The sequence below is a fragment of the Emys orbicularis genome, chromosome 2, assembly GCF_028017835.1.
Source record: "Emys orbicularis isolate rEmyOrb1 chromosome 2, rEmyOrb1.hap1, whole genome shotgun sequence".
Taxonomy (NCBI): domain Eukaryota; kingdom Metazoa; phylum Chordata; order Testudines; family Emydidae; genus Emys; species Emys orbicularis.
Genome location: NC_088684.1, coordinates 116,027,635 through 116,053,482, shown reverse-complemented (window position 1 = coordinate 116,053,482; position 25,848 = coordinate 116,027,635). Strand labels below are relative to the sequence as shown.

At 41.3% G+C, this 25,848-nt stretch overlaps 1 protein-coding gene across 3 annotated transcripts; it reads right to left on the bottom strand.

Moving 5' to 3' along the window:
* Window positions 1–3,877: 3,877 nt before the first annotated feature.
* Window positions 3,878–24,524, bottom strand: TFAP2A (transcription factor AP-2 alpha). 3 transcript variants are annotated; one of them, XM_065398837.1, is made up of 8 exons: window positions 20,453–20,497; window positions 17,102–17,128; window positions 15,469–15,903; window positions 12,353–12,404; window positions 9,732–9,963; window positions 8,235–8,353; window positions 5,965–6,106; window positions 3,878–4,166 (listed from the first exon to the last, which is right to left on the bottom strand). In XM_065398837.1, the coding sequence occupies exons 1-8, from the start codon at window positions 20,495–20,497 to the stop codon at window positions 3,878–3,880; spliced, it is 1,341 nt and encodes a 446-aa protein (XP_065254909.1). The 3 variants fall into 3 exon arrangements, with proteins under 3 accessions (XP_065254909.1, XP_065254911.1, XP_065254910.1); XM_065398839.1 differs by lacking the exons at window positions 17,102–17,128; window positions 20,453–20,497 and adding an exon at window positions 24,492–24,524; XM_065398838.1 differs by lacking the exon at window positions 17,102–17,128 and having other exon boundaries at window positions 20,453–20,503.
* Window positions 24,525–25,848: the final 1,324 nt, after the last annotated feature.

Here is a 25,848-nt window from a genome sequence, read left to right as displayed (position 1 = left end):
AATTAACTAAAAACCTCGTGCACTTCTGAACTGAAGTGGAATCGACTGTAATTGATTTATTTGAAACCAGAGGTTAAGGACTGAATTAGCTAAGTACAACTGGGTATTTCAAGCCACTGACTTCTCAAATGTCAAATCCCTTCTATTTTAAATATTATTTCAGCTGCAGGGCATTGCTGTCCTGATGGCTGTTCCACCAGTTAAATCTCAAATTATATTAATATTCGATTTTTGTAGGTGGGGTAGATTATGATTTAAAGAGGAGGGTGCTAACTATTCATCTTGAAGGAGCATTGTGTTACATTTTTTTAATGGTATAAATTAGTATAGCATGGCAGGAATGGTCTAGAACTCCTTAACACTCAACCATTCATCCTAATTTCAGCAAATCGGTACAAAAGAAAAAAAAAAGTTGTTAGTATATAAAAGCATGACCTAGAATTTTACTGCTGAGCATTGATCACAACGTTAAAAATACATCCAAAGAATGCTAAAGTAATTAACATGTTTTAGTAACTGCATGTTGGTCACCAAGAGGCCAAACCGAAACAAGTATAATTTCCATTATCTCCTGTAAACTCCTTCTTTAGAAATAATAAAGAGATTTAAGCCAGTTCACTTAATTTCTGTTTTCTGATGGGGGCGGGGGATAGTGAAGCATGGGGATACTGAAAATATTCCACTGTAGACTAAAATAACTAATTATATTTTTAAAACATTATTTATTATGACATTATAATGTTCTAGCACAAGAGGGCTTTATACATTGGCCAGTATAAAACGATTATATTGGGTACAGGTTTCAAAAAGTAACAAGCATCTGTAAATCCAGATATGAATGAATGGTATTTAATAAGATTGTTTTCGTTTTAAAATGAGTATTTATGTGTTGCTGTAGAAAGAGCAGCAATGTATTGCTGTTTATGGATGCTATTGTGCCTGAGGTTAGGATCCCACACACAATCTGAGATGCAGCCAAGAAAAACAGCCCTGATAGACAATGCTTCACTTCACCTGCTACAATACTGTGCATTTCATTTATGTCAAGAATATGTACAGTTAGGGTTCATTCACCTCATTATTTTGTTACATCTACTTTCCAGTTAACCAGTCTCTCTTGGAAATAATAAATAACTGTTTTAAAAACAATTGCAGCTTTGCATTCAGATGATCTACTTTCATTTTGTATTAAAAAATATCCACCATTTTTATAAACTGGCTGGCTTTCGAAAATAGAATTTAGATTCCACCAACTCTCTTCTGCTTGGCAAAATTGATTTTACACTGCCTTCCAGAAGTAGATTACCAAAGCAAAATGAAACATCTTGAGCTTTATCTAATGCTTTGCTTCACCAGCCCTACCAAACATCAAACTATGTGAGCAAATGTTAATTCTTGTTGCAGATTCATTGTAAACACCTCACAGTTAACCTCCTCCTATTCTGTCTGAGGAAAAAAAAAACCCACCAAAACATCAACATCACTTAGAATGTAAAATCTCTTTAAAGGCACCTTCACATTATAAACTATATTAACAATCCTTCTTGTCACATAATATAATGCAAGAGATTCTGACTTCTCTGTTTGGGCTAGACAAAACAAGCTGAAAGCAAAAATTATCTCACTGATTTATTAAAACAGACCTAAAATTTGTACACGCTTTAACATTTTAAAAAAAAGTTTTTAGCAAATTTCTCTTTTTAAAAAGAGCTCGGGGAGGGGTGGGGAGAGGGAGGAGAGAAGAAGGTTGAATTTTAAGGTTAGGATTTCAGCTCCCTGTAAACCTACATTGGCCATCTCAGCAGAGGTCAACCACTGTGTTCCACTAAAACATAAAACATTGTGATGAATATGAAATAATTTGTCTTCCTCAAGACTTAACTACAGCCCAGAAATCTTTAGATGAGTTTACTTGCCAAAGACTATGGAGCAATTTTATTATTATTATTCAAATCTATGTGTTAATAGAACCACATTTCACAGCAATTAATTTTCAGTATTTACTTGGTACTGATGGGCTAACATTTTAGTTTTATATATATTGTGCAGAGTATATATATCATTAAACACAAATAAAAACCTAGAGGGTCAACATAAATAAAATAAAACTTTATTTTTTTTAATAAAATTATGTTTTGGTTAAAGAAAAGATAGCGTGTCATTTCTTTACTAGTACAGACAATTTTTTATCCAAAAGAATACATTGTGTTTTATTGTGTCATTTGTCTGAATACAGACTCAGTGGAATATCTAAATGATACCCTGCTCTGAACTCCAAGTTGAAAGTAAGTTTTTATTATACTTGAGGGAAACAATGGGTTCAGCTGCTTATTGCAAAGAGCAATTGTCAAGGGAGAGTTAAACTCAATTACTGTAACCATACTGAATAAAAAATACTGCCAAGAACAAAAATACGCCTGGGTAAAGACAGCCACTGAATAAAAAAATCGACATAAAGCGTATCAAATATTTATTTATCTGGGCAACAAAGGACTATGATACATTGACAGGCATGGAAACTACTGCCAGCACAACTCAATACAATACAACTATAACTGCTTCCAATATGGCCAGTGGAAATACAGGATACCAGGTGGTCCCAAATATTTGAAGTTCTTTGGGGGCGGGGGGGGGGGGGGAAGGGCAAAGAAAAGAAAAACTAAACCTTGATCTAAAAGACAATATTAATTTATTGCTCTGATGATACTTTCAGGAGGACAGTGGGTGAAAATGAACTTTTTTTTTCCACAACACGTAATAGTTGTAAAACCACTAACGTTTAAAAATCTTGCCTGGATCCAACATCACTTTATTTTTTTTCTTTTTCAATGAGAAACTAAATGTAATACTAATTATATATAAAAATTCAATTTTCTTTTGTTTGTTCAGTTGCTTCATTGTCGCCTTTAACATGCTACAACAGGGTTAAAAAATGATGAATCCCAGAGAAAAACAAAACAAAACAAAAAAACTCTGATTTCTAAATAAGTACCATGAACCACATGATGAACTAAGAAGGGAAGATTTAAAACCCACTAAACAAGAGGTAAACAAGATCACCAGATAAATAAAAAAAGGCTTAAAACAGACTCACCATATTTACAGTTCCCATTAAATTACACATAAATAAATATATACATACATAAACACTGATTCCCTTATATAATAACTGTGAATCGTGTCGCAATAGAAAGTTCAAGTTGGTCGCTTTACCTTGGACAGGAAAAAGTTCTACAACTGAAGACATGACATGAAATTGCGTGTGTTTTGTGTTCAAGTTTATTCACAATACTGATAAAATGTCATCAATCCTTTTTGCCTTTTGCTTTTCTTTAGGTTTGTTTTTGTTTTTTTGTTTTGTTTTTTTAATATGGCTACAATCTTAACTGAAGTTTATGCAAGGGGAGTTGGTGATTCAGTCCGATGAAGCTCATAGATTTATATTTTAGTATTATTTATTAATTTGTTTTTATTTGTTTTTATATATTTTTAGAAAAAAAGTTCCTTTTCTTTTTGTTTGTTTTTTTTTATTATTATTTTCCTCTTTTTGTTTTTGTTTTTTTTTTAAAAAAAAAAGTTCACAAACTCAGACAGAACTTTTTTCTTTGCTGGCTCCATCACCCATTTCTGTTCTCTCAGGCTCCAAAGCAGGGTAAGGAGGTGTGGGGAAGTAACTGGGAGCAAATGAAGTGCTGAAGGCTGGAAGGGAGGAAGGACAGCGTAGTCCTGCAGAGTTAGAGAACAGGATGGGCAGAAGGGCATTGATTTTGTTGCTGTAGCCTGGGGTGATTGGAGAGGGAGGGAGGGAGGGAGCTAGGAGGGGGATGAATGGATGGATGGATGGATGGATGGATGGATGCGGGAAGGGGGGAAATCCTCACTTTCGGTGCTTCTCCTCTTTGTCGCCGCTTTTGGTGCTGTTATCTGTGTGGTTGTTGGGGTTGTTACTGAGGTACATTTTGTCCATGGCCTTGAGCGCCTCGGTGAGATAGTTCTGCAGGGCGGTAACGGCGGCGCACACCGCAGGGCTGCCGAATCCATGAGAGATGAGGTTGAAGTGGGTCAGGCAGCTCTGGATGCCCGGCTCAAGGATAGGGTTGGGCCGAGAGTTCCCCAGGGGAGATCGGTCCTGAGCCAGCAGGTCGGTGAACTCTTTACAGATCTGTCTGCAGCACAAATGGAGCAGTGAGAGAGAGAGAGATGAACCATTGTTGTCAGCAGCGAAGCCAGTGCAGTCTTCCTGCTAGATTACACAAGCCTTCAGATCAAGGGGACTGCTCCCCCTGTACACACATAGCCTCTCTCTGAGTCACACACACAAACTCTGTCTCTCTCACACACACACACATATACACACATCTCTCACTCACGCTGGCACACAGACAAGCAGGTCTCTCTTTCATCCCCTCCGCCACCTCTCCCACTCACAGATGCACACAAACATTTCTCTCTTTCACACACATACACACATGCTTCTCTCTTTCACAACACACACATACTTCTTTTTTCACACACTGTTTCTCTCCCACACACACACGGAGAAATTTCTCTCTTTCACACTCACGCACACATTTCGCTGACACACACAAACATGCACATTTCTCTCACTCACTCACACTCGCTCATGTATCCTTACACTCTCATATAAAAACTCTCTCACAAACACACCCAAAAGGCACCAAACATTTCAAATACACACATCACAAATCACTCTCTCGCACACACATACACTAACACCACAAACAGTTCAATCCTACACAGGTCATCACAATATTTCTATGTCCCTCCTCCGATGTTGTATTTTGGCACATTGTCAATAAGCAACTTAGAGTATCTCTGCAATATGGAACAGGATATATGGTATGTAATATTGAGAGGGAGGCTCAGGTATTTATTTGCCTTGTGGATGATCCTGTTTTTGGAATAGGAGAGATTTATTCTCTTCTCCACAAAGCTAGACAATGGCTGTGGCAGGAGGAAAGCCAAGGTTTACTGGGTAGAGGCCAGAGAGGTGAAGTTAAGGATTTAAATTACGCTCTTAAAAAAAATTATTATTTTTATATATATATATAGTTTAAAAGAGACTTTCTCCACAAAGGCCAAGGTGACACTGGCTGGGATCCAGAAACTTCCTTTCATGGAGGTGGAAAGGAAGGATACAGGGCTATATGGACCTTGTGCAGAAGTTATATTTTATATTTCAGTCACTGCACAAATTGTTGAGAAAATAATACCTTATAGCAGAGATTAGAGGCGTTTTGAAACAGTTTGTATTCTAAAACCTCTGTTAATGTCTTCCAGCCATAAACTGGATCCCATCCTCTGCCTGTGCCCTCTGGCACTGTGCCCTTTAGTGACATCTCCATTGGTAATTAAGGGCTACTAAACAAGCCTTTTAATTTCCAGCAAACATATCAAAACAATCATTTTCTTTTCACACACCACCTGGAAGCCTAGTCAGCCCCACCAATGATAAACTCCACTTGCATTTTAACTGCATACAGATTGTCATTTAAAATATATTTGTAATATCCCTATATTCACTAGGTAACAGATCTGCTTAGAAAAAAAAAGAACCATTGCAGATTTTAATGAATTGAAATCAGTTTAATGTGTCAGTTTTATTTTACTGTCAATAGGAAACCTTCCCCTAGTGCCTAAATTGATAAAGACCCAGCAAATGTTTTCCTTTAAGGAATTATTGTTTTTTCTTTAAATAAACATCCATCCAAGATTTCACAACCTGCTTTCAAGAAAATCTGCATAAACTCACTTTAGAAAATAAAGCTGGTTATATACTTTTTGCTATAATATATACTATGAATGCATATTCACAGTCTTACAATTTGCAAAATCATTAGCCAATTACTGCATGGCAAAAAAACAAACAAACAAAAATAAAAGCCCCCAAACCTGTTCTTTTCTTTACAACTCAGTAACACAACAGAAAGGTAAATGTCTTACTTTGTAGCTAGAAGCATGTTTTTTCTTGTGACTTGCTCGTTTGGATCGGAATGTTGTCGGTTGAGAAATTCAGCAACTGCTTTGGCAGGAAATTCTGTCTCACAGACGTACCCAAAATCTCTAGCTAGATGTACTGCTTCTCCTGAAAAGGGGGTGAGGAGAAACGCACATTGAATCAATATACACAGCACATAGGGCAAAGTAGATTAGCAAAAGCTACACAGTATTTCACTTAGACTTTCTCTTAAAATGTACTGCCTAGTGTGCAAATTACAGATATCCTCATTTTATGAATTTTCTTTTCTAGGTCAAAACAAATATATATGTCCAAGAAAAGAGTTAGAAATGAAATTGTGTGTATGTATTTGTAAGTTTAAATCTCTCGCTAAGTAGATATAGATACACAGAGTATGTACTTCATTTTTAACTATTTTCTTTGGAAATATATATTTGCCTTGACATTATATATATATTTGTTCTTTTACAATATATAAATTATTAGTATTGATCATAATTACTCCTAGAGCTCTTCTAAATAGAATGCATTAAACAGCTAAGTGTTTAAAATTTAACTTGATCGCATATAATTATCTGTTCCCCCCAAACGATTAACCATGAGAATTTTAGGGTCATTCCACTGAGTCTGTCTGTTTTGTTGATTTTCAAATCTTTGGTTTTAATTTCCTGAACCAGTTGTTTTTTACTGCAGGGCTTCCTGCCATTAGCTCCAGCTCCGGAAGAACGCATGCGCCAATTAGAGCTTCAAAGCCTCAGTCCAGTGAGCTTGTTTCCATAAAATGGAGCGGATCATAAACAATAACAGTACTCTAGAAACTGCCTCATCGCCACGGGACTCAAAGCCCAAACAATTTTTATATTATCATGCAAAAAAATTAGCCACCATTACCAGTTTATCTGAAAAATCAACCCATAGTTCTTATTTTTTTAAATAATTCCTTAAAGCCCTCGTATGTGGAGACCACATAGAACAATAGATGACTGTAAAATACTCTCCATCTTCATTAACATCACAAATAATATTAGCATCCACCAAACCTAGACTTTTTGCAAGTTCTCCCATTGTTTATTTTTCTTACACTAGAGTGCTGGTGCAATTGTAAAGCCATTTTAGTTCAGAAAGACTTACACAGCAGTAAAAATATAATGGACTTAATAACCAAAGTGATAATATTGTATTAAAAATCAAATCTGGCAATTTTATATGTTTTTACTTCATCTCTTATGATACATAGCAAAAAAGAATAAAGCTATAAAATCACTCCTACACAACCAAACTTAAGCTACCTTAAGCATCCTTAAAAGCACTTTACAGACTCAATCAAAATCAGTGTAAAGGGATGTAAAAAACAAAACTGGAGAGGAGGAAAGATATTTTAGACTGACCCAGATTTATTTTTTGTAAGCAGCTGTGACAAAGTAACCATTTTTAACCAAATGATTGCACCTCTTTCAGCTTTCTACATTGGAAATATTAAAGCACATGAAGTCTGAAGGCTTAAAGAAGTTGCACCTTTTCATCTAAGAGTAAAACAGTGAAGCGTAGTATAATAAAACAAGCATATATTCTGAAAATAAGAACCAAAAGAAAAAAGAAATGTGGGTAGGGGAAGAGTACAACTTTGAGGCTTTCAGGACACTGTTAAATCATGACTTAGGTCAAGGATTCCCAAATTAATTCAGGAAGCAATGGTCTCGCATTTCTCAAATGCAGATGTCAGAATAACTTAAATGATTTACTGTTATGTTGTTTATGGGGGGGGGGGAAGACTTAACTTTGAGTAGCTGCAGTTCTTGACATTTAAAATTGCTTAGTCCTCAGTGGTAGACAGAGGATGGAATGAGGGGACTGAAACACTTAGCTGAATCCTGTATCTTTCACTCACATAAGTAATACTTATGGGCCTGATCCTGCAGTCCTTATTCAGAGAGGAAATTCCTGTAGGCCCATACTTGCTCCCACTGAAGTCAATTCACTACAGTAGGATAATTCACCTGAATAAGAATGCAGATAGCACCCTGTGTGTGTGTGTGTATATATATATATATATATATGGCAATGCTAAGTATGCAAGAGATATTTCAGAACATTTCAGGTTAACATAAAAGACACAGTTACAGAATTAACATTTTCCTCAAGCATGAAGACTAGACAAAATAACCTCCTTCAAACAAGGAACACAGGCCTGAAAAAAATTGGGGATTTATCCTATTAGGCAAAACGAACCCTTTCCAATCTTTGAGTCACTTACCCTCCACTAGTGATGTGAGCAGGGTGACATTAGCAGCTTTACGTCTCCCGGCTGGCAGGTTTAATCCTATTTTGTCCAGTTTTTCTCTCAAAGATCTCCCTCCATTTTTAGACTTCGCCCTGTTTCACACATAAAAACCACTTAGAACATGACTAATCTGCACCAGGTCATATTTCAGTTCCTTTAAAAACCTCCCAAAATGTATTAGAAAATAATGTTGATGATGAAGGGACATTTAGGAAAGTTTTATGCCTGGAAAAGCTAAGAATGAAAAACAGGCAATTAAAGCAAAGCTGAATACAAAATTAACTGAAAAGGATATATTTTGTTTGTGGTTATTTTTGAAATTTGAGTGGTTTTAAAATGTTTTCTAACCTACCAAATCAATCCATATACTAGCACAGAGGTACAACAAGATCTGTTTGGCCAAAGCCATAATCATTTTAGAGCTCTTGACACATTACTACCCCTAATGGGAACTTTGCTAAAGTAGATTTATTTGCAATATCTAATGCATTATTTAGCAGACTAATCTAAAAGGTCAAAAACTTACATTACCATTAGAGAACTTCACTGTATTCAGCAAATAGATTAAGTTCTAAATACCTATCTACTATTTTCAACAGAGACAGGTTAAGATAAATTGTTTAAATGAAGCTTCCTATTAATTAATTCTGGATTTTATTCCCTACCCAAGTGATCTTTAATTGTATGGATTAGATTATAACCCCTAGGTAACTAAGAAAGAAATCACCAATGAATGGTTGTATCATTTGACTATAGAACCCAAACTTTTAAAAAAATTACTATACCAAATTTCTCATGGGGGGGGGGGAGACTGGGGGAGAGGAGGGTATCCCCTGCATCCTTTGTGTATTACAACACACACAAAAACGATTACCGCTCAGGATCCAAGCATCACTTTAAAACAAAATATTCCCCTTTGCAGTATCCTACCATAGCAAGTAGCAGCCTTATATAGAAATGGTTTGGTTGTAGTGACATCATTATGTGGTGTTGCATTTGTTTGCAAGAGGCCTTGTGTTTCATTAGTGGAGTTGTAGATTGGACTGTGTTGCTATGGTTGCAGTGACCTCATGTGATGATGCTGATGAGAGGTGGCCTCTCCTTGTGGTGTTGCAGTTGTTGCCAGTGGCCTGGTGTGCGATGGGATGCTGACTTGGATGCAGAGTGGCTGGTGGCGTTGCACTAATTGCAGTGGCGTGTTGTGGCATGCTGTATGGGACTGCCGGCAAGTGCTAGGGGGGAGGAACCTCGGCTGCAGCCATGCTGGGATGTTGCAAGGGCCCTGGCGCTGTTGCACGCGCGCTGTGATGGCTCTTGCTGGGTCATGGGTTCGGAGCAGCCTAGCTCCGGGGGCTGGCTGCGGAGAGCGCGCGTTACAGCGAGCACCGGCCTGCCAGGCCATGCGGGGCGGGGGTGTCTCCTCTCCCCTCCCCTCCTCGCCCCGCCCCTTCGGCTCCCTCCTCCCCTCACCTCCGGAGCACCCCGCCCAGCAGGGACGCGTTGAGGCACTCGGGCGGGGAGAGGCGTCTCTGCACTTCCGCCACCGTGACCTTGTACTTGGAGGTGGAGCTGAGCAGGGAGAGGCGGCCCGGCACGGAGCAGAAGACCTCGTTGGGGTTCACCACCCCGCCGAAGAGCGCGTCCTTGTTGATGGGGATGGCGGAGACGGCGTTGCTGTTAGACTTGGAGAGGGACACGGGGCCTGCAGCGGACAAGGGGGGGGGGGGGGCGGAAGAGCGGCGTTAGGGCCCCGCAGCGCAGCGGCAGCCCCCAGCCGGCCTCCGCGCCACGTGCGAGCGGGGACCGGGGCGCAGCGGGCAGAGGAGCGCAGGGTGCGGGCCCGGGGAAGGGGAGCGGCGCGGGGGGGGGGGGGTCCAGGGATGAGGCAGCGCCGGGATGGAGAGTGGGGAGGGGGCGGCGGGGAGAGGTGGGGGGAGGGGTAAGCGGGGGGAGGGTGGCGCTGTTTCGGACTCAAGCGAGCCAGCGAGTAGCTGCTGTCAGTGCAGGCTCAGCGGGAAGAGTGAGCGCTGCTGGGGGGGCTCCCCAGCCAGGCTGCCGGGCTCTCCTTACGGAGAAGAGTCCAGGTTACTAAAGCAGCTGTGAAGCTGCCTCTCCCCCTCGGTGGGCTGGGCGGCGACCCATGATCAGTGCACAGTACCGGGGGAGGGGGAGCTGCTTTAGCCAAACCCCATTCCCAAGGTCTCCGTTTGCCCTTAAATGCAGATAATAATGAATAAATGAACTCGCACAAAGATTTTAGGACTAGCCAATTGTATGTTTGGTATCTGGAAGCCCACGTCCCGTCCCCCCCTTCATTAAAAATACCATTTATAAAATCTAGAGACAGTCTAATAATCAAGGTGCACATTCGCTTTTTCCTGAAATAAGCTAGGCCTTAGAAGCAAGTTGGTATGAGCCAGCCACACAAGCAAGTATCTGTTTTTTAATAGGAAGGCTCCTGTAAAAGTGGTGTCACATAAAGTGCAATATTTTAAAACTGGGGAGAGGGCAATTCACAGGAGGTTTCAAAAAGCAGCTAGCTGCCTATTAATATAGTACAAAATGCTAGGCTGATATATGTATTTCGGTACTCGTAACTGCAAAAGAGAGTGAGAACGTGTGCCTTAACTTGTGCTACCCTGTTTTCAATTTGTAACACACAAAAATAATATATTTTGATGCGCCTGTGCAGTGTTCTCCAGTAAAAGAAACACTGAAGAGCAAATTACAGCACCTTCCATGTGAATGAATACATCTGCCCAGAAACCTTGGGTGTTTAACTACATATCTACCGAAAATAAAAATCATCCCATATTCCCCACCCCCACGCAGCCAGGTTCAGGCCATTGTTGGAATAAATTCAGGGCCACCAAAAAGCGTACTGAGCCCTTGCCTTACCCAGCATTACTAAGCACAAGTGAAACATGTCCATATTATTTTGCATGGAATTTAGGTTGCATTCAAGTTCCACACGGGTACATTATAAATGTTTACTCTCTTTCTCTTTTGTCATGTGTGCTGCTTTCCCCCCTACATCTTTACTTTAGTGGGGATAGTCCAAACCTATGGGGGGGCTCTAGGTTTTGGATAGATCACTTGTGACATTAATAGCTCTGGGGAGGCTAATAGAGACAATAGGAGTTAAACGAACTCTTGAGATTACTAATAAAAGAGCCAATTATCATGTCGACTTGGAAAGAGCATCTCTTAAGATTTATCCCTTGCACATCTAATTTGACATGACAAAGGCTTCACAGACAGAAAAATGAAACTTTAAACTAGCTTACTGTATACTGATTAGAATAAGAAAGGAGAACCGCTTTATATAGTATCATCCTCTGGTGGTGCATAGAATACCCAAATATTATTACCTTGCCAACAAAATACAAGCATACTATTGCTCAGAGCGAATAATACCTAAGCATTCAACCCAATAAGTTTTACTCTAACAACAGCTCAGTAAACAGAATCCAAATGCAAACCAATGACTTTCCACCTTTTCATCAAGAACCAAACACTACCTTGAACAATATTTTCATAATCCTTAGGGTCATTTGAAGGAAGATAGGAAACCAGATTTTAATGAAAGCACGAAATAGCTTTTACACAATTAGGAACCGTTTTCACAACCACTCCTAAAGACCCACGTCTAAACAACCTTCAAGTGATCAGACTAAAGAACCTAACACCTTTTCTACAAAGCCATCTACCATTTTTACTCATCATCCTCATTTAAAAAAAAATATGGAAAACATTTCTTACCATTTCAGAACCCCCAAATTCTCAACATCGATAAATAATGCCACTCAGTTGGATTAATTGGTCTCGTTACAAAAGTGAAATGCATTATAATGAACTAAAACACTGGATCTGAGATAATATTGCAACATTTTCTTGAAAACTGCAAACGCTACTACTAAATGAAGGCTGCTTTCAACACTGATGATCTATTTTATTTTCCATTCACAACCCTTTAGTAAATTATATTTGTAAGAGAAAGAAAAAGAGGGGGGGGGGAGCTTAGCAAGTTCTCCCTTCAGTAGTACCCAGCTCGTGAGGACATGCTTGGAATGCTAAAGGAAGTGGCTTACCTTTCTTAATTACAGTTTGATCTGGGATGTTAATACCCGGGTCTTCTACATGCTGCAACAAAAGAAATACATAGGGATGTAAATTATAATCATAACAAAGGGAAACGAATGTCAGGAAGGTTGTATGTGTGTTATCAATTATTTTTTTCTCTTCCTTACAATTTATATGTAAACATCTGATCTCCGTTTATTGGGATTTGGGCATTTCTAAATTAAAGAAAGCTTAGATTTCTCCCCCTCTTTTCTCTCCTTCGAAATAAAAACACTGGGAGTTGCCACAAAGTGCAATGGTGACCCTGAAATCCAAGTCACCGTTTAGTTTTGTACCTCAACTCTTTTTAAAAAAATCCCTATTATAACAACAATCAAGTACGCGAAGTCTTGCTCCTGTGCCTACTGCAGCGAGGGCAGAGGAAAACACAATGGAAGCTAGCGGGAGAAATACCGGGGGGGGGGGGGGACGCACTGGAAATCATTTGGAAATATTTTAAGGGAGGGGGTGCGAGAAAGAGGCAAAGCATTTGCACACTTTCACTGTGGAAAACAGGCGGGCGGGGGGGGGGGGGGGGATCATTGCTTGAAACGAACATCAGAAAAGTGCTATGAAAACAGACTGAAGAGCCGATTGCTTTACTATTGTCCACTAGCAGGTTTTGTTGTTTCTTTTACAGATGGATTTTATGTGCCGGAGTCAGAACGTGATTAGAAAGTAAAATGAAATCATGTTTTCTAATTCAAAAACTGACAGGCAATATAATGTCTGGCTGTGTTTACAAATTAACACCAGTGCTGCTGAGATAGAAGATTTCGCAATCGTTACAAAACACAGGCATTACCATTTAAAAAACTATTACTTCCTTCTCTAGTCTTTGTCCAACAATAATACTGATTCTAACATTTTCCATTCTGTCTTGGATTTATGCTCCTGTTAATTGTGCCTGATCTCAATGATTCCGGGTGGATGGTACTAAGTTGCTTTATTACAGGTTTTATTATACTCAATGCTCTCATTTGTAACTTGCCTAAAGTGCTTCTGGATTTAAGTATAATTAAATTGAGAAATGTTCAGAAATGACTACTGCTGCAGTTCTTGTGTTTTAACTATATGGGGAAATATGATCCCTTTATGCATGCACCCTAAACCCATAAAGTAAATGTAGTGTGGCATAATACTTTTATTTGTGTTATTTCTACACGTATTCCATACAGCGAGGACTATTAAATTTAAAATCCCACAGAGATATTTATGATTAAATAATTTGCACCATCTACTGGATTTTCTTAAATATTTAGCAGTGATTTTTATTAAAGGTTAACTGTTGCAGCAACGGGAAAATTCAGAATGACCTTTTTTCTGACCCAAATTCCTTTAAAAGAACGTTTGGTTTTGCCTAACTGAATAATACTCTCAGAAGATACATTCTCTTATTTATTTTATTTTGTTTTATTTGCTCATGCATCCTGCTGTTTCAATTTTACAGGGAAAAAATGACTGGACTAGTTTAAGGCTTTACACCAGATGGCATTTGGCTTTCACGAAATATAGCAGTGATAAGAATTCATAGGTGCTTGAAAGATTAATAAAATGATATGCACTTAAAATATCTGTAAAAAGGGGTCTCCAAGACAGTCCACTTTAACAAAATACAATTGCAGGAACGGAGGATTCAGAGAAATATTTTAGGTCATGCTTCTACAGTAACTATGACCCAGCAGTCAACAAATGAGTTTCTTCTAAATATTGCCTTCATGACGTTTTATTTCAAGTTAAAAGAATCGATCTGTTTTCAACGGATCCAAATTGCTTACTAAAACCTCCACTTTGGGAAATGTATGCGTTTATTGCAAAACTGCTAAACATAAGCAGCAATTTTCTGTGGTTAATTTAGCCAGAAGAGAGCTGTAATAAATTCACTATTTCCCCAGGTATAATTTACAAAAGGTTTCAAAATGACCAAAAAATAGGTAAGTCCATCTGAACATTATCCTTGCAACATGAAACTGTACTCATTAAACTGTCAGCGGATATATTGTTGTAATATTTGATCCTGTAATTTGGGATGGCATTTTAGCAAAAATCACATCCAGATACCACAATTCCCCTCCTCCTTCCCCTATAACTAAAGCGGCTTTAGCCTCTTAGCGGGAGCTCCATGAACTTTAATAAATTTATTGGCAAGTTCTGTCTTTTTTTTTTCAGGGAGAAAACCAGAAATATGAACTTTGATGACAAACAAATTCTTTAAATCACATTGCACTAGAGTACTTCCAAATGAACAATAGCCATCTTGCACTGGAAATAGCCAATGTGCTAATGTCATGCTTAATTAGAAATCATTTTAAACTGTATTTATTGATAACAGAATTAGACCAAAAATAATGTATTATCCAATAGTCTCTAAACATTTAATTTAATATAGGGTGTAGGAGGTCTGGATAGAATTTGATAACCTATTGCTAATGATTTATGAGGTCATCCCTTAGCACTCCAGCTAAAAGAATAAGGCAGCATTTTAATATACCTCCTCTCTGATTTGTCACATAATTCCTTTAGAGTAGAGAATCTGGATGTATCCTCTTACAACTTTAGCCGTCATTGTACCATATGCCAATTCCGTAATCACTAAGAACTGATTTTTCTTCTTAGGCCACTTTCTTCCACTTTTTTTTTTTTTTTTTTTAATCTTTGGCTGGGAGGGCATTTAATGAGCTCTTGCATTTCAGGCTAATGTTTTTTCCCCAAGGCACCGAGCAATCCCAAATGCAAGGCCCAATGGCGGGGTTAAATATTCTTCCTATGGTAACAGCTTATTGTCTTTGAAAATGAAAGATATTGTTAATGATGACAGTAATTTGATTTATTTATATTTTAGTGGACACTGTTAAGGCAGAGGAGGTGGGGTATAGCTGCAGGAACCTATTGTTCTTGGTGGGGGCCTTGGCATTTTTGGTTTTGCTGTTGTTTAGGTTGAATTCTTTCCGTGTGACAAAAGCCTTTCCACTCTTTACACACTGCCTTGGGTAGGCAACTATAAATTCTGCTGAGAAAAGGCACACACTCTGTCCTGCAATTGTATTTGTGGGTGAATAACATAGACCGTATGCATCCTCCTTACCGGTACATCTTCTATAGCATGAGGTATCGAATGGATAGGAATGTCTCCTAGTCCTGAGCTGAGCCCATGGGGTCCATGCAGTAGATCCTCATGCCGCCGGTAATCCCTACGAGGGTCCAGGCCGGATAGCTGGTGGGGTAACCCCCGGTGTGTGTGTAAGAGCCCGGCTTCCTGGCTTTGTCTCTGTCCTGGCCATCCTGGATGCTGGGGTTGAGGCTGGGCATGGAGGGGATTCAGGCTATAGGGGTCATTAACGTGGGAATAAGGATCTTGAGACTGGGGGTAAATGGGCTGATAAGGAGGAGGGAAATATGGGGGCTGAAAGTCAGCGTTGGGGGTGTGGGAGAGTGGAGGGGCGCTGGTGTAGGGAGATTGACCTACAGACCCCAACTGGGGTAACCGGGCTGTCCCATTGCTGGTGCCATCGTGACGATCCTGAGGGGGAATAAGAGAAGAGAAGAAAAGAAAAGATAAAATCAAACTGTTTACAGTAAAATTGGCTTGTAAATTTCACCCATCCAACGATCAGACAAGATTTGCAATTCATTTGCTGCCCAGCGGAGAAAAGCAGACCTGGAGATTTTCCTGTCTGTGACTTTTCTCTTTACATGGTGGCAACAAAACTAGGCAGAAATCTTTAAAAGAGCAACCCATCCCAGTGGAAATGCAGTATGTATTTACAATAGCTATGCCCAGAATTCGTATTCTTACATTGGAACATGAAACATATTTTTTAAAAGATTTTTTTTTAAATGGGCATTGTTCTTAAAAAAAAAAAATCAACCTCACCACTACCAAAATGTATTTTGCTGGCTTTAAACAGAACTAAAACAATATTATTGTTTAGATTATCTTTAATGTATCTAAGAAAAACACAGAAAATCAAAGAGCACTGCCATTTTATTACGATTAAACATAGAAGTGTGTCTAAAATGCTTGAAATAAAGCAATCATTTAAATTACAAGTTTCACAAATGTTTAAACACGATATTACGATATGCCTTTTCACCCCCATTCAATAGATATGCGCTGCTTTCTAGAGATTTATGCTACAGGATACAAATTAAATGAAAAATATTTAATTGAGGTGGAAAGCAAATCGAAGGAGATAAAATACTGCATAAATAATGAAAAGGCAGGACATCTTAAGACACACAGCTGGATAAATATAAACAAAAATAAAATGAATGCGCATTATTTTGTCCGTTTATAATTGGAACTGGGGGGGAGGGTTACTAAATAAAAGCCCATAGGTATGTCTAAGATAAATTAATAGCCCCCAAAGAGGGGAGGAGAGATAAGAGAGCTATCATTACATGATATAGATTGTATAGCACATGAGGTTATTATCTCGAAAAAGGAGAAAAGAAGAAATACTGAATATAGCCCAATTACAAGTGGGAAAGTGAAGAAATAAAGGCGGATATGGTATAAACAAGCCTTTTGTAGTTCACTTGAGGCAGTCAGGGGAAAAAAGCTAAAAGATTGACTTGCGGGGGGGGGGGCAGAAATGTCCTCGTAGGAAACCTGGGTGTAAAAGCCAAAGTAGCAACATCATCATCGACAAACAACAATAAGGCAAAAAAACAAAACAAAACAAAACCCCCTAAGATATAATGCTGAAGCAACTCACCATAGCTGAAAAACTGTGTACTAACATCTGCGAAGAGTCTGGGATACCAAGTCAGGGTAGAAAAATCAGAGAAAAGTGCCCCAATGTGAACCCACACACACACACTCGCACACACACACAAAAAGAGAAGTGGTAGAAGCCCAGCTCTACACTATGACTACAAGACCATAACGCCAAGGCTTCTCATGCATCGAGGAAGCTCTACTATAATCCATCAGAACTTGAACAAATTCCTGATGCCCTTCATTCGATGTTGAACAGGCGATCTCTATCCTGTCGTGATATTAGAATTCAAAGTTTTTTGTGTGTGTTTGTTTCTTAATCCTTTTTTTCCTCCTCCCTCTCTCTCTTTTCTCCTTCTTTGACTTAGCTGCTGCTCCACTTGAGCTCCTAATAACAGAGCTCTGCTGCCTTCCTTGAGACTCCTAATAGCAGATATTCATGACTATTAATATTACACGAATACTTAATAAGGGAAGAATGGCTGGAAATCGAGCGTGAAGCGAGGAAGCAACTCAAGGCAGAGTCTGTTCTAAATGACGTCCATTGAATGAAGAATCAGTGTATCTAATCAGGGATGGGGGAGAGAGCGAGAGCGAGAGAGAGACAAAAAGGGAGAGAGAGAGAGGGAGAGAGAGGGGACATGCTGCTGCGTCTGACGAATCACAGGAAAGGGGCAACATTTTAAAAGGTTGCAGGGCATGCAAAAGTGAAAGAGAAAGAGATGCAAGGAGAGGGAGAGGGTGGGAAACAGGGAGTGAGACGGGGGAGGAAAGAGGATAGTGGGTAAGGGAGGAGAGGGAGGAGAGAAAGCGAGAGGGGGAATGGGAAAGAGAGGGAGGAAGAGACAGGGGGTGGGAGAGGGAACCCCCAAGTCGGCATTAAAGAGCGGGGCACACCTCGGGCTGCTGCTGCGAGTATCCTGCTGCCTCAAATGCCAGCGACAGCAGCTGCTGGGCTCCTGCTTCTCTCTTGGTGCCCGAGCCGCTCTCGGGCCCTTTGCTGCAGTCTCCGCCGCCACCGCCTTTCAGCTGGGGCTGATCCGCGGGGCCAAGCTGCTCTCCCGCCGCCGCCGCCTGCTGCGCCTCGCCGAGCCGCACCTCCATGGTTCGACGGCTCCAACTCAGCCAGCCCCAGCCAGCCGCGAGAGCCCGAGCGAGAGCCGCGGAGAGTGCAGGACCGGGGCCCCGGGCTGCAGCGCCGCCTCCTCCGCCTACCCCTCTACCTTTGATCCCCTCTTTGCCGTTCAGACCCCGATTGATCCTAGCGAGGAATCAGGCAGGAGAGAGGCGCCGGGGCTCAGCCCCTGCCGCGTCCTTCCAAGGAGTCCCGGAAGCGAGCTGGGAAACTTTGTCTCTCCCCCTTCTCCTCCCAGCCCCGCTCTGGTGCCGGCTGGAGCCGGGCGAGGGGAGCCGGGGAGCCCCAAAGTGCATCCGATGAGCTTCCCCTCACGCTGGGAGGATCGGGGACAGGGGGTGTTGCGGTCGGGGGGAAAGGGGACGGAAAGGGAGGCGACTCCCGGCCCTGGCAAGCTGGGGCTCCCAGCCCCGGCACAACCCGTCGGACTGGCTGTGCAACTCCCAAACAACAACTCCCTAAAAGATGACATGCCTGCTCCACTTTCCCGATCGGCTGCCGCTGCTGCTGGCGGACTGCGGGGTTATCATAACAACAGGCACTTTGCCTCCTTGCATGTTCCTACAAAACTGTGCACACACCTAACCAAATAAAGCTTTAATCCCGCGCTGAAACGTACATCACCATGTCTCCGCGGCACGCTGCCATTGAAAAAGTTGCTGCCTGTTTCTCTGTCACCTGGTGAGCTGATGCTATCGCCTCTTGTCACACACAATGCGGCTGTGACATCTCAGGAGAACGTGTGTCACACATGTATTGTTATGATTGTTGTTGTTGTTGTTGTTATTTTGAAAAGATCCTATTCACTATCCCAGGGTCGAATACCAGTCTATTCAGAGCGAGTACGAAAATCTTAATTACTGCCCTGCAAGGACACCTAAAACTCCTGTTTCCAAGCCAGTAAAAGACACCAGACTGAACTGCTATTTCCTCTCGAAGAAATCACCGAAACTAATACACCAGGGCTTGTAGATCCGCACCTGGATTTAGCACCTCCGTGCAAAGTCACAATAGCACAAGGCAACAAAAGATAGTTACAACCAAATCCACACCCACACGCGCACAGTTACACACCGATCCAGGGTGAAGAGGAATTGCTTTTCTCCTAAACCAGTAGAGAAATATTTTGGGGGTCGGGAAACCCTGATGCATCATTCATATAAAGCTAGCTTCTGATTCCCAGTGAAGACAAGCTAGGACTGCACTCAATCTATTCAATTTATAATTTGTAGACAGAATCACCCCCCAAATATCAGCCCCACACTAAAACATATTTATTTTAGTAATCTTCGGGTCTAGTGATTCGCCGGTTCCTTTCTATTTATATCCTTACAAAAAGAAGTCAGCGGATTCTGAGGGAAATGAAAGACCCAAGATATGTACCTTGAAAGACCAGATTAGGGTTTCGACGTGTATATTCTTACAGAGAGTACAACAAAAATATTTTTAAAAAGCAGCAGCACCCTTTATTAGTCTGTTTAGATGCACTGCATACAGCAACGTTTGCGAAACGTTTAAAAATAGCATTTGTCGGTTTCATTCTGTCGATTTGTTCTGAATATTTTTGTATATATCACTACACCCCCCCCCCTCTCCATAGACATGTATATTTAGTCGCTCAAAGTAAAAAAAAAATAATTAGGCGGATTTTATTTTAAAAGTTGTTAAAATAATAGAATCAAAAGCTAGACAATTAATTAGGAGGCTGGGTGTACGTTCAAAAAGGTTTGATTTTAGTTCATCCACTGACTCTTGATCATTGTACAACTCAGTTTTACTAACTAGCCCTTACACCCAAAATATCATTTTAAGCATCCGTCTTTGGTAAATATTGGGGTCCCTCTGGCATCTCTCGTGTAAAAATAATTATTTCCTCTTTTTCTCTTTGCCTTTTCATTCATCCATTCATCCCTCCATACTGATGGATGGAATCATTATAGGGACTACATACAGGATCTAGCTACAGATGCTATTATCTTCTCCAGTCTGCTTTTTTCTCATATACTTCTGACAAACGCGATTTTCCAACAGCCCCAAAGTTCCTGGTTAAAGGCTCCCTAGCCCAATGCCATTGCTTCCAACTGTAAGGCTGCAAAGAAGACTGGCGAAGAAGCAGAAGTTTCCTAAACGAAATTCACGGATCGATGGATGCTGCACGGTCCCATTCACAGCTGCTGGGCCAGTTGATTGCCCCCAGCCCAGGGAAGCGCTTACCTCACATTCCTCATATTTGATATTATCCGTCAGTTTCCAAAGCATTTTCATGGATTGGCGCGAGAGCGGATTTGTTTCTCCCTGTCTTTCACTAAAGTGGAGCCTCTCTGGTATGCAGAGTGCGGCTGGTGGAGTGTTTGGAGAGCTCCTGTGAGCGCTCTGAGATCTCCCTCTAATGGTAGAAACTTTTCCCTTTTCCAGCTCTTTACCAACAGCCTAATCGCCTCATTAGCATAGCAACAATAGTCCAATTGCTCTCCAGCACAACAACCTGCAACAATGGACACAGGTATAAAGGACCCACAAGCAAAAGGCTTTATCCAAACAACCCAGCTCTTTTGGAGGGGGAGAAAAGCCGAATCTAGATTTGGGCATGTGTATATTGCACTCCCTCTCCCCCCTCCCGCCCCTCCCTCGCCCCAGTTGTTGTTGCTGCTTTTGCATGTTGGCTTCCGGCGTGGAGAAAAGTACAGAGCGAAATCAAAGAAGCAACCACTACTCGATTTTCATACTGGGGTGGTGTGTGTTATTGATTAGCCTGAGCAAACCCCTCCCCCCTCACATATAGACTTTACTGTTTTAAATAAACCAAAGTCAAAGCTCGGAGAAAAAAATCAGCATTTTAGTCTAACGAGGTTATTCCACTAACATGGTGGCTTTTGTTTTCCTCCGTCTCTCTCTCTCTCTCTTTTTTTTTTTTTTTTTTTTTTTTTTTTGGGTCTTTGTAAGGCTTTTTCTTTTGTACACTGTTTTGTTCTGCTCGGGCGATGTTTTCTATTGCATAACTACAGTTCTTTAAAAAATAAAAAAATAAAACCGAAGATCTTATTATACAAAGTATGATGCAAACACATTTGCAGCCAGAAACTCTTTTGCAAGCTATTTGGCATAAGGACGAAACAAACTTTGTTGTTTCTTAGGTGCGGAGTTTATTAGCTTAACAGTATCCAGCAAAATGACCATAGAGAACTAACTCTGCTCAGTCCTCCTCGCCCCATGATGGGACAAGATTTCCATCATTAATGAAACCACTGACGAGTTCTTTATTATTCTGTAATGTTACGAATGCTGAGTCACTCTCTGTTGTGGCGCACCGGGCTGCCCATGCCTCTCCAGATTCAGACAGGCACCTTCCACCCATGTGTTTCTTTGATCTGTTCGGCAAATCCGGAACGCCACGACCTTACTTACCCACAGCGTTAATTCTAATCGGGTTCTTGGGCAGTACCTTGCATTGCCTTTGAAAACCCCGAAAGCCTTTTAAACCAAATCGACCTCTAAACGTCCCCGTGACACTTTCAACCCGACCATTGACTGTATCTGGACATCTAGTGGGGCAGTTTCAGGGTCTCGGCCCCTCCGCCAGGCACATTGGTATGCGCTCTTTAAGAGGCTGAGGGTTGGGAGCCATTTCCAACACTTCGCTAGAGAATTATGGCAGCCTTGTGTTTTTGAACCAGTTGGGGGTTATTTGAGGCTGGTGAAGGGCACGTTTTGTTTGTTTGTTTGTTTGTTGGTTGGGTTTTTTTTGGTGAAGGCAGGGCAATTTAAGGCCCGATTTCTAAATAGACACGCTCATTTCTTTTGTTGCTGGCTCTACAGGTCTGAGCAATCTTCCACACAGCAAGTTCTCACCTTCAAGGAGGGATTTACCCAGCTGGAGGATAAACATGCTTCCCTGAATCTCCAGGCGAAACCCCGGGCCACGGATGTCTCTGGGAGATGAAGCGTCCGCTGCACGGCCTACCCAGAGCAATGTCATACCTACATACCTACACCTTTTGCGTGAGCAATGAAGGCTCCAGACATTTGGGGTTGTTTGTTTCTGCCCCCCCACCCCCGAAATTTCGTGGGCGTATCTCGTCTCTCTCCAATTCTTTCCCCTTTTGTCTTTTGTCTTCAGGTGCAAGAGAGTAAATTGTTGTTTTACTACCATTAAGGTTCACATGGAGCTGGCAAATGAGTCTCTATAGTTCTTGCAAAAAGAGGGGACTCCTGAAAGGACCCATCTTGTGTCAGAGCCATGCTCTGGAGTCTGTCGGGCCAGGTTTGTATAAATGTCATTACCATGACAGCTCAGGTAATTGAATGTGAATGTGTACACTGAGGATCCAACCATCAGAACACAGCTTCGCTCCCAGACGATAACGGGCTTGGAAGATCACTCTAAAGGCAGATCAATAGGCGAGTTTCATTACCATTTTTGGTGGGGTTGCAACAGTCGAGGCCTGTTGTGCTTAATTAGGTGATCTGGAGAAACCGGACAATGCAGGCAGCCTGAAATATTCCCCGACCGATTGGCAGAGCAGTTCCCAGCCTGCAAGGCCACATTTACAGCTACAACTTTTCAAAGTTCGGTATCAGATGAAACAGGGCCGAGGTTTCTTATTGCCTCTGGATTTGCTTTCAAGGGCAGGTTTCGAAATCATAATGTCAGGTGTGCTAGAACCCGGAGTATTTCAAGAGACTCCAGCCCACTGTAATGACAGTAGATCTACCAGCTCAACCTTTATGTAAGCACGTGAGTGGGTCTCTTAAAACGCTGTTTGCAATATTCCATTACACTAATTTCTGACCACTGATCTGAATTAAGTGTATAGTTACAAAAATGATCACCACTACATTGCTTGAATAACAGTGGGGTATCCCCCCCCCTCACCTCTGTAACTTAAGAACTATTTTCTTGCCCTCATTTGCTAATTCCTTTATACATTTTGCTGAATGAAGGACGTGGATTTATGCACATTAACACATTGCTTATGCAAATCTTAAATTATGTTCATTTAGGTGGCCAAATGTCTGAATGTAAGGAAAGAACAGTAAGAGATTTAAAGCAAGATAAACCAAAAATGCTATTGTATTAGAGTTCACTTAATTAAAAAAATCCTTCTCTTTTGATCACTTGTACCAGACCCGGAAGGTAAAAATGCAATAACCTACCGTGTACAAAGTACACTCTATTTCTTTCAAAACAACCTGCTACTGCTATAATAAATAAATAAATAAATCAGTGAGTGCGATTTAAATATCTTGTTAAAAAACTTTAAGAAAAGGAAATATTCATATTGTCTCCTATATCATAATACGGTTACCCAGAAAAGAGCTGTTTTCTGTAATATAAGAGCGCCATGTTTTAATATTATATTTCATTTTAGTAAAGAACTCTAAGCCGGACAGTAGCTATGATATTAAAAGGCAATAATGATTTGCAAGAGGCTGTGGAAGTCTGCTATGATGCTACCTGTGTGAGTTTCCCTCTGTCTTACCAATTTTTTTAAAATCATCTAATTGAACTATTTCTTCTAGTCATCCAAGGGCCCTGACTAAAAGAGAAGAGTCGTTTGATGAAGACACATGGATTGAAAACAAATTAAAGTCGTTATCCAAATAATATTGTCTGCATCCTAGTGACACGCTGCTGCCCGTCCTACCAGACTGTAGCGACCGCACATACTCTGTGATTTTTAAAAACTGTTACAAGTGATCATTCCCACGTCCCCCAAACCTGTTTCATAAAGTCTGCAGAGCAGCCAGCACTTTGGCTAAGTTATATATAGAGATCCCACAAATGAAACGCTAAGTATGATCATTAATTATCCTTTAAGTATGCCTGGAAACATCAAGGTCTACCGAAAGAGTTACTTGCAGAAATTGGATAACTTACAGGTACACATGTCCATTCGACAAACCTGGGGGGCAAATTCAGTCACCTTAGGGAGCTGAGATCATGAAATCACTAGAGCCAAGGGCTTTTAAACGCCAATTACTTCCCTTGCATGATTCCCATGAAAGTGGGAATTTCCTTGGACAAGTCACTGGCTCGCGGAGATTTCCCACCTGTTGAATTGGCACCCAGGGCCTCCCGGTGAAAGAACCCATTCATCACCGATCAACAAATAACTGGACCTGGGGTGTTTTTCTCCTCTGTGGCACGGCTCCTAAGCTCCCCCAAGGGCTGATAGTCTCACCTTTCTGAGCTAGATCTCTATTTCAATAACCATCCCCACCCCGGCCCACAAGAAAAGGGAGATTGCATTACCTGCCAGTCTCCCATTTTTGCAAGAATTGACATTCTGGCCGCGGGCTCCTTAACACAAAGTCCCTGCTGGTCATGGACTGAGTGATCCGTCCGCTGCTTCCCCGTGATCTCTTTAGGCAAATCCTCCTTTTACCTGCAACAGGACTCTCTCACCTGGTCATAAAGAGCTGGGTGCTACCTGCCCGCGCCTGCGCACTGGCCTAGGAATTCACTCCGCCAGCTCATTTCAAAAGCTCCCAACCTGTCCGGGTAAATGATGGATTTACAGCAGCCAGGGCAATCTTATCCGCTCCCCGCTTCTTTTTATTTATTTATTTATTTATTTTCCCGCAAGAGCCTTCCCGATCTCCATGGGTCAGCAATCCCCCAGGGAGCAGGGACTTTGGTGGGAGTTCCTTCTGCTGTTTGCTGGCGGAGCGTCGGGGTTGCATTTGATGGAAGGGGGGATGCACCGGATTCCCTCGGGACTGATTTGAAGCCAAAGACTGAGAGATGGAGACGGTAACGGGACCCCCAGAGAGAAATGTTTGCTCATCTTAACGTGTGGCCGTCTACTTGATAGGGAGCTAACGAGGGGGGACTGGACGCTATTCAAAACCAGCATCAGTTGCCAATGAAATGGATTTGCCTTTATTGCTTCACCTAGACTAGTGTGTCAGGATCGGGGACACATCTCGCTCTCCTTAATGCTAACTACATCGCTCCTTCGTATATATGTATATTTGTAACTTTGCCTCCTCCTCCTCCTTTCCCCCGCGGTAAGATTTTTAAAGGAAGAGCTCAGTTTGTTGATCAGTTGACATCCGCATCGTAGATTATTTTTGTTGCAGCAGGTATACAGTAATGGTGGTGGTGATGGTGGGGGCTGCTTTACTTTTCCTAATAATTAGCCTAGAGGCTTTAGAAGAAGTCTCGAGGTGTCTTTAGCGTGCTGTGGCATATATAAGCACACATTTAAGGCTTTCTACAAATCTGTGTAAAAATAAGCCTTTTGAGGCGTTGATTTTGCTGAAGAGGGCAGAATACAGGTCTTAACTGCTACAGGGGTTACTGTGGATAAACAAAGAGCAAATATATCGAGATCGTCTTTCAAGACGACATTCAAATCTATGCTAAAGGTCATCTAAACGCGATATTGCGGAAAGCAGTTAACAATGATGGGAAATTTACAAATGAATATTTTCATTCTCTCTCTCTCTTTCTCTCTCTCTGACACATTCATACTTGAAATTGATCCAGGATCAAGACCCACTAGCCTGACTCACACGAGTATTGCCATTGAAGTCAACGGAGCTACTTAATTGAGTAAAGGCACCAGAATTTGGCCCTATATGTTAAAAATAGGTGTGGTGTGTGT